We start from the raw sequence: 14,219 nt of genomic DNA on the forward strand, positions 1-14,219 counted from the left end.
TGATCTTGAATCAACTTACACACAAAAATGATAAAAGACAAAAACCATCACATCAGCTGTGGGTGAAAATTTTTCACAAAGGGATCATGCTACATCTGAGATATCAGTCCTCATCCTCAAAGAAAACCTGCACAATACTTTCAAAACATGAGCCTGGGAGCTTAAATTCATAACCTTGCTAGAAATTAAAAATTATGAACCAAAGAGAGAGACTGGATTTATGGTTTATTACAACAATTTATAACTCACTAACAAACTCCAGCTGCTTCCCCCTGCCCCTCCTTTCCTCCCTATGATGGGAGGGGTTTCAGCAGGTCACTTCAGTTTGAATGGTCCCTTGAAATATGTGTTAACTACTATGCTAAGTAAACTGTTCCATCTTGTATTTAGCTGTGACACTCTGAGTACATTTTCCAGACCTGAAGAAAAGTTATGCGTAAGCTTGAAAGCTTCTCTCCCCCACCAAGAAAGTTACTCCAATAAAAGATACTACCTCACTCACCTTGTCTTTCTAATATCCTGGGACCAGTACGGCTACAACACTGCATAAATCAAACCATGCACCACCCCTTACAACTCCACCTATGGCCCAAGGAAGCACACATTAAATATCTATCAAATTCCAATTAAATGTTGGCATGCAGTAGAGTTAGTGGTAAGAGGAAAGAGATTTCTTCTTGTTCTTTTGCAGTTGTTGTACTGTAACAAATTCTCTATGGAAACCATGTAGCTATCATTATCAGGGTGAAACAAGTGAACAGTAAGCACCTACTTTTCAAACTTGCGTATCTAACTCTGGATTTAAGTACTTAAACCACAGAATCACAGAACCGAAGGGACCTTGAGGAGTCATCTTACTCACTGGGCTGAGGCAGGACTGAGTATACCTAGGCCATCCCTGATAGGTTGTGAAATCTCCATCTTTGGAGGTTTTTAAGAACTGGTTGGACAAATGCCTATCCCAGTACTTAACTGTCCTTGTACCATAGTTAAAAAGCTTTTCCTAATATCTAACCTAAATCTCCCCTGCTATAGATTAAGCCCATTACTTCTTGTCTTACCTTCAGTGGACAAGGAGAACACTCACTCTCCTCTTTATAATGAATCTGAACTGTTTTCAGGTCCCCTCTCAGTCTTCTTTTCTCAAGACAAAATATACTTTTTTTTTTTTTTTTAAACAATTCACCATAGGTCAGATTTTCTAAACCTTTAATAATATATATTTTTTAATCTTTCTGGATTTCTCCAATATGTTCACTTCTTTCTTAAAGTGTGGCGCTCAAACCTGGGCAAAATACTCCAGCTGAGGCCTCACCAGTGCTGAGTAGAGCAGGACAATCATCCCTCATATTTTACTGACAACACTCCTGTTAATACACCCCAGAATACCAGTTTAAGACGTTACATCATCACTTAATGCCTAAAACTGGTATTTAGATGCTCAAATATGGATTTAGGTACCTACATTTAAGAACCTGTGTTTGAAAATTGGTCCTTAAAAAACTAAAAAAATGTTTCCCTGTGGACCATTTCATCAGTTCCTTCCCATCTTGTTATTACCTCATCGCCTTTTGTAGTTTCTGATCCTGATGTAGTTGCTGCTGTTGCCACCAAACTTGATTTTTCTCTCAATCGTTTCACTGTGTCAAACATCTGGGAATAGAGATTTAGGTGTTAAGAGAATATAAAATGTGACTGGATTGTGCATGCCGTATAACTGAACCTAAGGGCTGTTAGAAGGTTAAACATTTTTTGAGAATTTCATGTTGGTAAAAATGTACTTGGAACTATCAGAGTATGGAAAGCCTCTAATGAGTCAGTGCAAGTTTTCCCACAATGCCAATGTGCCTCCAACCCCACAACTGGGATCTATTCAGTCCTTAGCCATTGCGAAAACTACTAACAAAGATGCTAATTAGTGGAAATTAGTGTGACGTTCTGTCATAAGAATCTCTATTCACTAAGAAATGATCACCAATGCCAAATCATTTCATATAGGCTACTAAAAGGACATCATATGGTAATAATGTTCAGTCACTACCGTCCAGCGCATTATTTAAACTAGCAAACTCAGAGGTGAAAGGCTCTCTTAAGAAATTTGTCATGGGTTAAACAACCTCTTCCCTAAACCTCATTCTGCATAGTAATCTCAGTTATTCAGTTTTGGAGAATTAGCCTTAACTTTAAATATCAACACTATGCTTCTGAAACACTATCAAAAGGATCATTTGATAGACGTCCTCAACACACCTTAATATTAAACCACTTTTCCCTTTATGAAACTTGATGCATATTTCTTCTAGCTACTCAATTTCATAAAAAGAATACCAGCTGCTTCCTTTTTGTGGAATGTCAGGTTAGGCTAATGTTATGTTAAATGAATTTTATAGAAGAGTTTTTTTGGGGGAGTGAAAAGAGGGGGGAAATTATATCTTCAATTTCACATATTCTTAACTAGGAGACATTAGTCTTTTGGTCTGACAATTTCACAGAATGACATTTGACTGAAGGTGAATTAGACAACACTACAACAACAACAACAACAAAGAAGTCTACAGTTGGAAATTGCCTCTGAACGGCAGCCTCAAATTTTCCTCTTTTAGAAAAAATATAGAAAATTAAATGCAACCCCCCCCCATATATTGATCCAAAATCCCATTAAAAAAAAAACAAAAATTGTGAAAGTTAAGGTTGTCCTTTTAAGTTTGGATTGTTGTTCCAGCAATTTTCTTATCTTACCAGAAATCTTGAAAGCTCTAATTTAAACACTTTAAATTTAATTTATACACCATTTAAAAACATTGTGCTTTTTATAAAGTAATTTTCCACTTTAGCCATTTAATTTGAAGACTGATTCTACAAAGTGTTTAACAACCTAAAAAAAAAAAAAAAAAAATTTCAACAGACTTTAAAAAAAACTTTCCAATTTTACTAATACAGACAGATGTCACCAAAGCTGCTTTTTACTTCTCTAGTATTTAAAATATCTTGAATAATGAAGTTACAGAAATATAAATACTGAGTTATTTAGGGCAATTGGAAAGTTTTTTTTAGAAAGTCACTACTAAATATTATTTAGCTAAAATGTTAACTTATGCACTGGATCTGTATTAGCACATGGTGTATGTACGTAAGAAAAAAGTCATCTCATCTCAGCAACTGAAAAAATAATCTTTTCAACACAGTAGGATACTGAAGAGATCACGGCAGGTGTGAACAGTGTCTACTGCATTAGCTAACGCAGTCACAAACTTCTCTCTTTTAAAATGCTGAATTATTAAAGCCAAATCACACTTGGCTTCTGCATTGTTTACCTGCAGTATCCAGTTGATCATATCCTTCTGTGCTTCTAACTGAGGAACTGATTTTAGTTTTTCCAGAAGCATTAGTATGTTCAGAGCATTCAAGGCTGAGCTTCCCATTCCTTCACAAAGAGATGAAGTGTAAACGTGCAAGTTTTCAGAAATACTGGCTAACATTTTTGCTGCTATAAACATGATTTAAAATACTGGCAATACACATTATAGTCACCGTGCTGCCTTAGATTTGCCTCAATTCTAGACACATGTAGCTAAATCTTTGCTCTACATAGATCAAACACAGCTTACACTTTAATTTAGGTTCCTTCCAAAAGCAGAAGTATAGATAGCACAGACCTGACTTTCAGATCTATGCTCCTTCCTGTTATTGTAAGTCACGTTTTACCTAATTTGCTGAAAGCTCATCTTATAGAAGCTCATTTCTGTCAGAACAGGTGGTTATAAGTCCAGACCTCTTGGTCAAAACTCTGATGGTACTTTGTTGCTAAAAAGCAGCTTTTAAAGAACTAAGAACCACTCTCTTCATTTGAACTTTTCTTACAGCACCTTACAGGAGGAATGAGCAAACTGAATTCTCACAACTTTAAAAAGAGACTATGTCGACCCAATTTTTTTTTTTTTCCCAAATCCAACAATTTTGAAATACTCCAGCTTCCAATAGAGCACCCTTTGAATAGTAGGCTCTGGAATTTAAAAAAAAATTAAGAGGATTTTTTAAAGGAGAGATTCTCTGTTTCCCTAATGATGTTTATTAGAGACTTTTCAGCAAGAAAGAAGCTGACTAAGGCCAGCACTGATCTGACAAGTTGCTCAGTTCAGGTGAATCCTTGCATTCATACTGAACTCCATTGCCTTTAACGGTGTTCAGTGTGGTGCAGGAGCAGTTTGCAGGATCACAACGTAATTGACTATGCAGGGGAAAACAACAGAATTCACTGTACAAAATATGGGGTCATATACAAAAACATACTGACAAAGAATTCATCCACTGACATTTTTCTGTAACAGTCATCTTTGGTGAAGTTGTAATTACAGTAGGTATTAAAATTTTCCAAACAGAAGTGTGATATTCAACTTGATTATATCCCTTTAATTTGCTTGACAAACAAAAAGACATGAATGATAAAAAATGGGGATTAAGAGATTGTACTTTTCAGACCCACTAATATCCCCCCCTTTCACTGCATATTGTTCATAAGGCTGTGATTGTGTCATGGAGGTCACTAAAGTCATGGATTCCATGACTTTCTGCAACCTTCGTCACTCCACAGTTGCAGGGCTGGTGTGGCTGACCCTGGGGCCAGCTGCTCAGACACCCCAAGGCGACTTCTTGGGCCACACCAGTCATGTGGCTGACCCCAGGGAGCTCCTCAGAGGCAATGGCCCCGGGGAGTGCCCAAGCATCAGTCCTCCCAGGGACTGCCGGAGCGGGAGGCCTCGGAGGCTGTTGGAAGAGTATTCCCCAGAGGCCTCAGAGCAGCAGGCCACTGGGGGCAGTCAGCCTCCACAGCTGGAGCAGGGGCCCTCCAGAGCAACAGTGCCCTAGGAGCAGATATTTAGTCATGGGTATTTATAGTAAAACTCATGGACAGGTCCCAGGCCATGAATTTTTGTGAATTGCCTACGACCTGTTGGGATAAATGAAGGGGGAAGATAGCTCCCTTTTATGGACACCCAGCCAGCCAGTTAGCTACAAAATCCCTGTGAGTAGCTGTTCTCTACTTACTTTACCTGTAAATGGTTAAAAATGCCCATAGGTAAAAGGAAGGGGGTGGGCGCTTGACCAAAAGAGCCAATGGGAAGACTAGAACTTTTAAAAATTGAAACAAGACTCCTCTTTTGTCTGTCTGTTGTTCTCTGAAGAGAGGGGACAGAGCAAAAACAAGGCTGGAACTATGCAGTAAAAAGCTTTAAGCAAGGTATGAAAAATCATTAAATTATACCTAGAACTGACTCATTTGAAACCCCAGACCCATAAGTAGATCAGGAAATGCCCAGAAAGACGCAATTAGGTTTATCTCCTTATGGCTTGTGCTCTCCTCCGCGCTAACCCCCAAATGCTTTTGTTTTGTTTATAACCATTAAGCTGGACCTCAAGAAAACCATTCTTGATGCTTAATTATTATATTTGCTCTTTTAAAACCTAGCAATAGCCTAAGTTCCAGATGTATTTTCTTTCTTTTTGTTTTTAATAAAATTTACCTTTTTTAAGAACAAGATTGGGTTTTTGGGTCCTAAGAGGCTTGTGCATATGTTATTTAATTAGCTGGTCGCAACAGTTGATTTCCTTTCTTTTCTTTCTCAGCTCTTTCCTGGGGGGAGGAGGGTGAAAGGGTTGGAGGAATTCGCAAGTGCGCCTTCCTGAATTCAAAGGGGTTTTTTGCATTTGGGTGGCTGCAGCATCTACCTATCCAAGGTCAGAGAGAAGCTGTAACCTTGGGAGTTTAATACAAGCCTGGAGTGGCCAGTATGAATTTTAAGAATCCTTGTGGGCCCCCACGTTCTATACTCAAAGTGCCAGAGTGGGGAATCAGCCTTGACACCTGTTTCTGACTTTTACTAAAAATACCCACAATTAAATCTTAGCCTTATTCATAAGGTCAGTGTTTTCAAAAGCTTTAAATAAAAGCCACTTCAGTGGCTTGGATTCATATTTCTAATTTTTGATCCATATCACAGGAGGTAATAATGTTTAGCTTGCAAAAGAGACTCTTTCTATTTATCCTTACACAATGTAGTAGCAACTCTACACAAGAGAAAAAGAATGGAAGATTAAATATGCGAAGAATTTGGACTCCACCTTCAACCTAAGCAGATTTTAGTGCAAGTCAAAGGATCTTCTGGATACAAATGATAAGGTTTAGAGTCAATGGAAAGAAGCACAAGAGCATGCTGCATATAGCTTATAAGTGAAATCTTGGCTTTTTTCCTGTTGTCACTAGAGTAATAAAAATCCTTAATTCGGAGACAAATTAAGATCTGTCCAAGTCAAAGGGCACAAAAATGTGTGGTTAGTTTATTTTTGTCATTTCTCAAGGAATTCTTATTCACATTTCCCTCTTCTCCTTCACGATAATCCTGTAGTGGAAGGAGGATGCCATGACCCAAGATGCCCTCAATATCAAGTGGCAAAAAGTTTACCAGAATATCCTGATTCTGGTATGTACATTCTGGTTCACCAAAGAATATCATGGGAGATCTTAAATGAAAGCCAGAATCACACTGGTAATTAATATCATTGTGAAATGTATGTATAGATGCTATGAAAGGAGTTACGTTTGTATGCTGAAAATATGTTCCTATAGTTTGCATCAAGGCAGAGTTGACAAACAGATTTACTGTCAGATAAAAGATGTTTATTCACTTCACTCTCTGACAGCATGTAAATTAAGCATTTTAAGCCAACATAATGGATGGCCTATTTACATAGGAAGTCAACAGAGAAGAAGCAGGACTCAGTAAAACCAGGGGGGTGGGGGGAAAAGGGAGGAGTTACTGTCCTGAGGACAGACAATGAAGGTTGGGGAATATAAGTAGAAGGAAAGGAGACCCTTATTTCATTCATGAAAACAGGATCACAATCAGACTGAGTTGAAATACTGCAAAAAAAATTTGCGTGAGAAAATTCTTTAAAGGCAGTTGGTTAGCCTGCTAAATTAAGTTTAGTTGCTAGAAATAGTTTCATATGTAACCTTTTTGTTTTCGTTATCCTTATTCACTAGCTCATGAATCTCAAACCACTGATAATAAACGTATCATTGTTTTCACTATAAATATATCTGAGTGTTGTGATATTATACAAGGAGCTGATCCTTAGCTGAATCATTCAAGCTGATGTGCATACTGTTCCCTTGGGGACAGCAGAGCTGGTATTTCTGTGAACTTTCAGTGGATAAGGGGCTGGACACTACAAGGGAATACTTCAAAGGGCCTTGGAGACTGGAGTACACCTATAATTCTGTAAGAAAAAGTAAGGGCTGGCATAGCCCAGAGGAGACTGGGTAGCTAACAGGTTGGTGAAATCAGGGAATGGACACCCAATTAAACACAATCAAGTCTCTCTTTCACTGGAGGCAAGGGGGTATCAAGGTGACTCATGGTCCTGAACACCCCAAGAACCTAAACAGCAGAGTAATGGAGGCCATTAAGAGGCAAAAAAGCATCCTTTACAATTTGGAAGTCAAAGCCTAATGAGGAAAATAGAAAGGAGCACAAACTCTGGCAAGTAAAATGTAAAAGTATAATGAGGCAAGCCAACAATGAATTTGAGAAGCAACTTGCTAAAGACAAAAACTAACAGCAATTTTTTATTTATTTCTTTTTTTTAAGTACATCAGAAGCAGAAAGACTACCAAACAGCCAATGGGGCCACTAGATGACAAAGGAGCTCTCAAAGAAGACAAGGCCATAGCAGTGAAGCTAAATTAATCCTTTACATTGGTCTTCACTGCAGAGGATGTGGGGGAAGATACCCACATTTGAGTTATTTTTTTGAGTGATAAATCTAAAGTACTGTCCTACACTGAAGTGTCTACGGAGTAGATTTTAAAAACAAACTGCTATTACTGTTTAGTTTAAGTCACCAGGACCAGATGGTATCCACCCAAGAGTTCTAAAGGAACTCAAATACGAAATTGCAGAACTACTAACTGTAGTATGTAACCTATCATTGAAGTCAGCCTCTGTACCAGATGCCTGGAAGGCAACTAATGTATTTTTGTTTTTTAAAAAGGGTTCTAGAGACAATCTCGGCTATTACAGGCTGGAGAGCCTAATTTCAGTAACAAGCGAAGTGGTAGAAACTATAGTAAAGAATAGAACTGTTAGATACAGAGATAAACACTATTTGTCAGAGAAGAGTCAAAACAGCTTTTGCAAAGGGAAATCATGCCTCATCAACCTATTCGAATTCTTTGAGGGAGTCAACAAGCATGGGGATAAGGGTGATCCAGATGATACAGTGTACTTGGACTTTCAGAATGCCTTTGACAAAGGTCCCTCATCAAAGGCTCTTAAGTAAACTAACAGAATTTAAGAGGGAAGGTCTCTTGGATCAGTAACTGGTTGAAAAATAGAAAACAAAGGGTAAGAATAAATTACCAGTTTTCACAATGGAGAGAGATGAACAGCAGGGTCCCCCAAAGAATTTTATTGGGACCTCTCGTGTTCAAAACATTCAGAAATAAACTGGAAAAAGAGGGTAAACAGAGAGATTGCAAAGTTTGAAGATAAAAATATTATTCTAGATAGTTAAATTCAAAGCAGACTGCAAGAAGTTACAGAAGGATCTCATAAAATTGGATGACTGAGAAAGAAAATGGTAAATGAAATTCAATGCTGATAAGTAACGCACATTGGAAAAAATAATCCCATCTATACACATATAGTGATGGGTTCTAAATTAGCTGTTACCATCTAAGAAAGACATCTTGAAGTCACTGAGGATAGTTCTCTGAAAGTTCCGCTCAATGATCAGCAGCAGTCAAAAAGGCTAACAATATGTTAGGAACTATTAGGAAAGGGATAAAAAAATATGATAGAAAATATCGTAATACCACTTTATAAATCCATGGTGCACCCACACATTGAATACTGTGTCCAGTTCTGCTTGCCCCATCTCAAAAAGGATATAATAGAATTGGAGAAGGGCACCAAAGATCATCAAGGCTATGAAACTACTTCCATAAGAGGAGAAACTAAAAGGATTAGGGCTGTTCAGTTTAGGAAAGAGATGATTAAGTGAGGATATGATAGGTCTATAAAATCATGAATGGTCTGGAAAAAGTGGAGAGGGAGAGGTGTTATTTATTCTTTCCCACAAAACAAAACCCAGGGTCATCTGATGAAATTAACAGGCAACAAATTTAATACAAACAAGAGGAAGTACACTTTTTCACACAATGCACAACTAAAAGATGGTTACTCACCTTTGTAACTGTTGTTCTTCGAGATGTGTTGCTTATATCCATTCCAGTTAGGTGTGCGCGCTGCGCGTGCACGTTCGTCGGAAACTTTTTACCCTAGCAACTCCAGTGGGCCGGCAGGTCGCCCCCTAGAGTGGCGCCACCATGGCGCTCGATATATACCCCTGCCGGCCCACCCGCTCCTCAGTTCCTTCTTGCCGGCTACTCCGACAGTGGGGAAGGAGGGCGGGTGTGGAATGGATATGAGCAACACATCTCGAAGAACAACAGTTACAAAGGTGAGTAACCGTCTTTTCTTCTTCGAGTGATTGCTCATATCCATTCCAGTTAGGTGAATCCCAAGCCATACCTAGGCGGTGGGGTCGGAGTGAGAAGTAGCGGCATGGAGCACTGCAGATCCGAAGGCCGCGTCCTCTCTGGACTGCTGGACCAGGGCGTAGTGGGACGCAAAGGTGTGGACTGATGATCAGGTCGCTGCCCGACAGATTTCCTGGATGGGCACACGGGCGAGGAAAACCAGCGACGACGCCTGCGCCCTGGTAGAGTGCGCAGTCACACGGCCCGTAGGAACGTGAGCCAAGTCATAGCAGGTCCTGATACAGGACGTTACCCACGAGGATAACCTCTGCGAGGAAATGGGAAGCCCCTTAATGCGGTCCGCTACTGCCACGAACAGCTGGGGGGATTTGTGGAACGGTTTGGTCCTCTCCACATAAAACGCGAGAGCTCGACGGACATCAAGCGAGTGGAGTTGTTGCTCCCTGCGTGAAGAATGAGGTTTCGGGAAAAAAACTGGGAGGAAGATCTCCTGGTTGACGTGAAAGGCTGAGACCACCTTGGGGAGAAAAGCAGGGTGCGGTCTCAGCTGCACCTTATCTTTATGGAAGACAGTATACAGGGGATCTACCGTGAGAGCCCGGAGTTCCGACACCCGTCTAGCTGAGGTAATAGCTACTAAAAAGGCAGTCTTCCAAGAAAGATAGAGCAGGGAGCAAGTCGCTAACGGCTCAAAGGGAGGCCCCCATGAGCCAAGTCAAAACCAGGTTAAGATCCCAGGTAGGGGCAGGGGGTCGGACGTTAGGGTATAGACGTTCCAGCCCCTTAAGGAATCTAGTCACCGTCGGGTGAGAGAAAACGGAGCGGCCATCCCCCCCCGGGTGAAAGGTGGAGATAGCCGCCAGGTGGACCCGAAGGGACAATATCGCCAGGCCCTGTTGCTTGAGGGACCAAATATAGTCCAAAATATTGGCTACCGAAACTTCCATAGGGAGGAAACCCCTCTCCGTGCACCAACAAGAGAAACGCTTCCACTTGGCCGAGTACGTTGCTCTGGTGGAAGGCTTCCTGCTGCCCAAGAGTAACTCACGTACCGGGATGGAGCAGCGTAACTCGGATCTGGTCAGCCACGCAGGAGCCACGCTGCTAGGTGCAGCGACTGGAGGTCCGGGTGACAGAGAGTACCGTGGTCCTGGGTGATCAGGTCCGGGTGAAGGGGCAGGGGAACTGGGTTGGCTATGGCCAGGTCCAGCAACATGGGGTACCAATGTTGCCTGGGCCACGCTGGGGCTACCATGATCACGCGGGCCCTGTCCCTGCGCACCTTCAGAAGGACCTTGTGACCAGCAGGAACGGGGGGAACGCGTAGAACAAGTGGGTCGTCCACAGAATAAGGAAGGCGTCCGCTATAGACCCAGGTTCCCGGCCCTGAAAGGAGCAGAACACCTGGCATTTCCTGTTCCCCCTGGACACGAAGAGGTCCATGCGGGGACAACCCCACCTCTGGAAGATAGAGAGGGCGACGTCCGGGCGGAGGGATCACTCGTTGTCGAGGAAGGATCTGCTCAGGCGGTCCGCCAGCGTGTTCCGTACTCCGGGGAGGAAGGAAGCCGTGAGGTGAATGGAGTGGGCTATACAAAAGTCCCAGAGACGCATCGCCTCGTGACATAGGGGAGAGGATCTGGTGCCGCCCTGCTTGTTGATATAGTACATGGTCGTCGTGTTGTCGGTAAATACCGCGACACAACGACCTCGAAGCTGGTGACAGAACGTTTGACAAGCAAGGCGGACCGCTCTCAGCTCCCGCATGTTGATGTATAGCTCCACCTCCTGCGGGGACCACAGGCCCTGTGTTCTCATGGTTCCCAGGTGGGCCCCCCAGCCGAGATCTGAGGCGTCCGTTGTTAGGGACACTGAGGGCTGGGGTGGGTGGAATGGGAGCCCCGCACACACGATGGACTGGTCTAGCCACCAACCGAGGGAATCCAACACCCCCTGGGGGATTGTGACAAGCGTGTCTAGTGACTGTCTGGCAGGCCGGTATTGTGCGATGAGCCAAGATTGGAGGGGCCTCATGCGGAGCCGTGCATACCCTGTCACAAAAGTGCAGGCCGCCATGTGGCCTAACAGGGTTAGGCATGTCCTTATCGAGGTCAGGGGGGCTGCCAGCAAGCGCTGAACGATCGTCGACAGCGACTGGAACCTGGGCAACGGTAGAAGGGCCCTGGCCAAGGTGGAGTCCAGGACGGCCCCAATGAACTCCACCCTCTGCGAGGGGAGCAGAGTGGACCTGTCCACGTTGATCACGAGGCCCAAGGTAGCAAACAGGCCAGTGATCCTGTGGACATGCAGCTCTGACGTGCCCCGAATTAGCCAATCGTCGAGGTAAGGGAACACGTGAATGCGACTGCATCGAAGATGTGCCACAATGACAGCCATGCATTTGGTGAATACCCTCTGGGCCGTAGAGATGCCAAACGGGAGGACCGCGAATTGGTAGTGATGGTGGTCGACCATGAACCGAAGGAAACGTCTATGGTGTGGCCATATGGCAATATGAAAATAAGCGTCCTGCATGTCGAGGGCGGCATACCAGTCTCCAGGATCCAGGGATGGGATAATGGTCCCCAGGGATACCATGCGGAACTTCCACTTCACTAGATATTTCTTGAGCTCTCGCAGGTCGAGGCAAGGGTACGGGCAGCCAAGTCCGCAGCGTCCAAGGAGGCCTGCAACGAGGTTCTTGCGACCTTCTTGCCCTCGTCAAGAACTGCCGCAAATTCTTGAAGCGCCTCCTGTGGCAACAGCTCTTTAAACTTATCCGCTGCCACCCAAGAGTTAAAGGCGTAGCGGCTAAGAAGGGCTTGCTGCTTGGAAACCCTGAGCTGAAGGGCCCCCGCTGAATAGACCTTGCGGCCGAGGAGGTCCATACGCCTGGCCTCCTTGGATTTGGGAGCTGGGGCTTCTTGTCCATGACGCTCCCTCTCGTTCACCGACTGCACCACGAGGGAGCTGTCATAAACAGATAGCTAAGGGTTAATGTCTCTTTCACCTGAAGCACCTGACCAGAGGACCAATCAGGAAACCGAATTTTTTCAACTTTGGGTGGAGGGAATTTTGTGTCTAGGTCTTTGTTTTCTGGCTGCCTGCTTTCTCTGAGCTTTGGAGAAGTAGTTTCTACTTTCTAGTTTTCTGTTTCTAAGTGTAAGGACAAAGAGATCAGATAGTAAGTTATATGGTTTCTTTTCTTTGGTATTTGCATGAATATAAGTGCTGGAGTGCTTTGATTTGTATTCTTTTTGAATAAGGCTGTTTATTCAATATTCTTTTAAGCAATCGACCCTGTGTTGTGTCATCTTAATACAGAGAGACCATTTGTATTTTTTTCTTTCTTTTTTTATAAAGCTTTCTTTTAAGACCTGTTGGAGTTTTTCTTTACTTCAGGGAAATTGAGTCTGTACTCACCAGGGAATTGGTGGGAGGAAGAAATCAGGGGAGATCGGTGTGTGTTGAATTGGCTAGCCTGATTTTGCATTCCCTCTGGGGGAATAGGAAAGTCCTTTTTGTTTCCAGGACCGGGAACGGAGAGGGGGAGTCACTCTGTTTGGATTCACAGAGCTTGTGTCTGTGTATCTCTCCAGGAGCACCTGGAAGGGGGAAGGGAAAAAGGATTATTTCCCTTTGTTGTGAGACTCAAGGGATTTGGGTCTTGGGGTCCCCAGGGAAGGTTTTCAGGGGGACCAGAGTGCCCCAAAACACTCTAATATTTTGGGTGGTGGCAGCAAGTACCAGGTCCAAGCTGGTAACTAAGCTTGGAGGTTTTCATGCTAACCCCCATATTTTGGACGCTAAGGTCCAAATCTGGGACTAAGGTTATAACAGGAGCACGGTGCCGTGTGAACATGGAGGTACTCATAGCCCTTGGAGGGGGCCATGTACTTCCTTTCGATGCCGCGTGTAGTAGGGGGAATGGAGGCCGGCGATTGCCAGATCGTATTGGTGTTGGCCTGGATCGTCCGAATAAAGGGCAGGGCGACCCTAGTGGGAGCATCAGAAGAGAGGATGCTGACGACGGGATCCTCGATCTCGGAGACCTCCTCAGCTTGCAGGCTCAAGTTCTGCGCTACGCGCCTGAGGAGGTCCTGATGTGCCCTGAGATCTAGCGGAGGAGGGCTATTGGAAGAGGTGCCTGCCACCGCCTCATCGGGAGAAGACGATGAGGAGACCCCTGGCAAGAGAGTGTCCAGCGGGGGGTCTGGCTGAGCCCTCGCCTCTGACTCCGGAGGGAGCTCAGGGTCTTGTTGTTTTGACCCGTCCTCCCCGTCCGGGGAGGGGGGGGGTGCGAGACAACGACGCCTCCGGTGCCCTGTGCTCCGTCATCGCAGGCTTAGGAGGAAGCTGTTGGGGGCCCTGGGCTTGGTGATATGCCCAGGGTGTCCAGAACCCCCACTGCTGCGGTCCCTGGTCCTGTTGCGGAGGGTCTTGGAAAAGGGCCGCCTGCCTGTCTGTGCCCAGCGCATACACACTGTCCCCCTGCGACGACACCGACGGCTGTCTGGAAGGCCATGGAGGGGCCGATCGCGGCTGGTAAGAATCTCCGCGTCCTGGCGCCGAAGATGTTCTCGGTGTCAGGGACCGGTACCGGGAGTCATACCGGTGCTGGGATCGGGACTGGGGTCTGTCTTGGACTCGGTGCCGG

At 44.2% G+C, this 14,219-nt stretch overlaps 1 protein-coding gene across 5 annotated transcripts in view; it reads right to left on the reverse strand.

Moving 5' to 3' along the window:
• The window catches only part of UBR1 (ubiquitin protein ligase E3 component n-recognin 1), a 157,500-nt gene that overhangs the window by 56,984 nt on the left and 86,297 nt on the right, over nucleotides 1–14,219 (reverse strand). For all 5 annotated transcript variants that reach the window (XR_004000019.1, XM_030559608.1, XM_030559607.1 and 2 more), the window contains exons 27-28: nucleotides 3,315–3,424; nucleotides 1,561–1,653 (exon numbers count right to left, since the gene is read on the reverse strand). Coding sequence is in view for 4 of the 5 variants with exons in the window: in XM_030559608.1 (XP_030415468.1) it covers nucleotides 1,561–1,653; nucleotides 3,315–3,424 (203 nt within the window). In the remaining variant the exon portion in view is untranslated. The remainder of the gene's footprint in view (nucleotides 1–1,560; nucleotides 1,654–3,314; nucleotides 3,425–14,219) is intronic.

The sequence above is a fragment of the Gopherus evgoodei genome, chromosome 4 (assembly GCF_007399415.2).
Source record: "Gopherus evgoodei ecotype Sinaloan lineage chromosome 4, rGopEvg1_v1.p, whole genome shotgun sequence".
In the NCBI taxonomy this organism is placed as follows: Eukaryota; Metazoa; Chordata; order Testudines; family Testudinidae; genus Gopherus; species Gopherus evgoodei.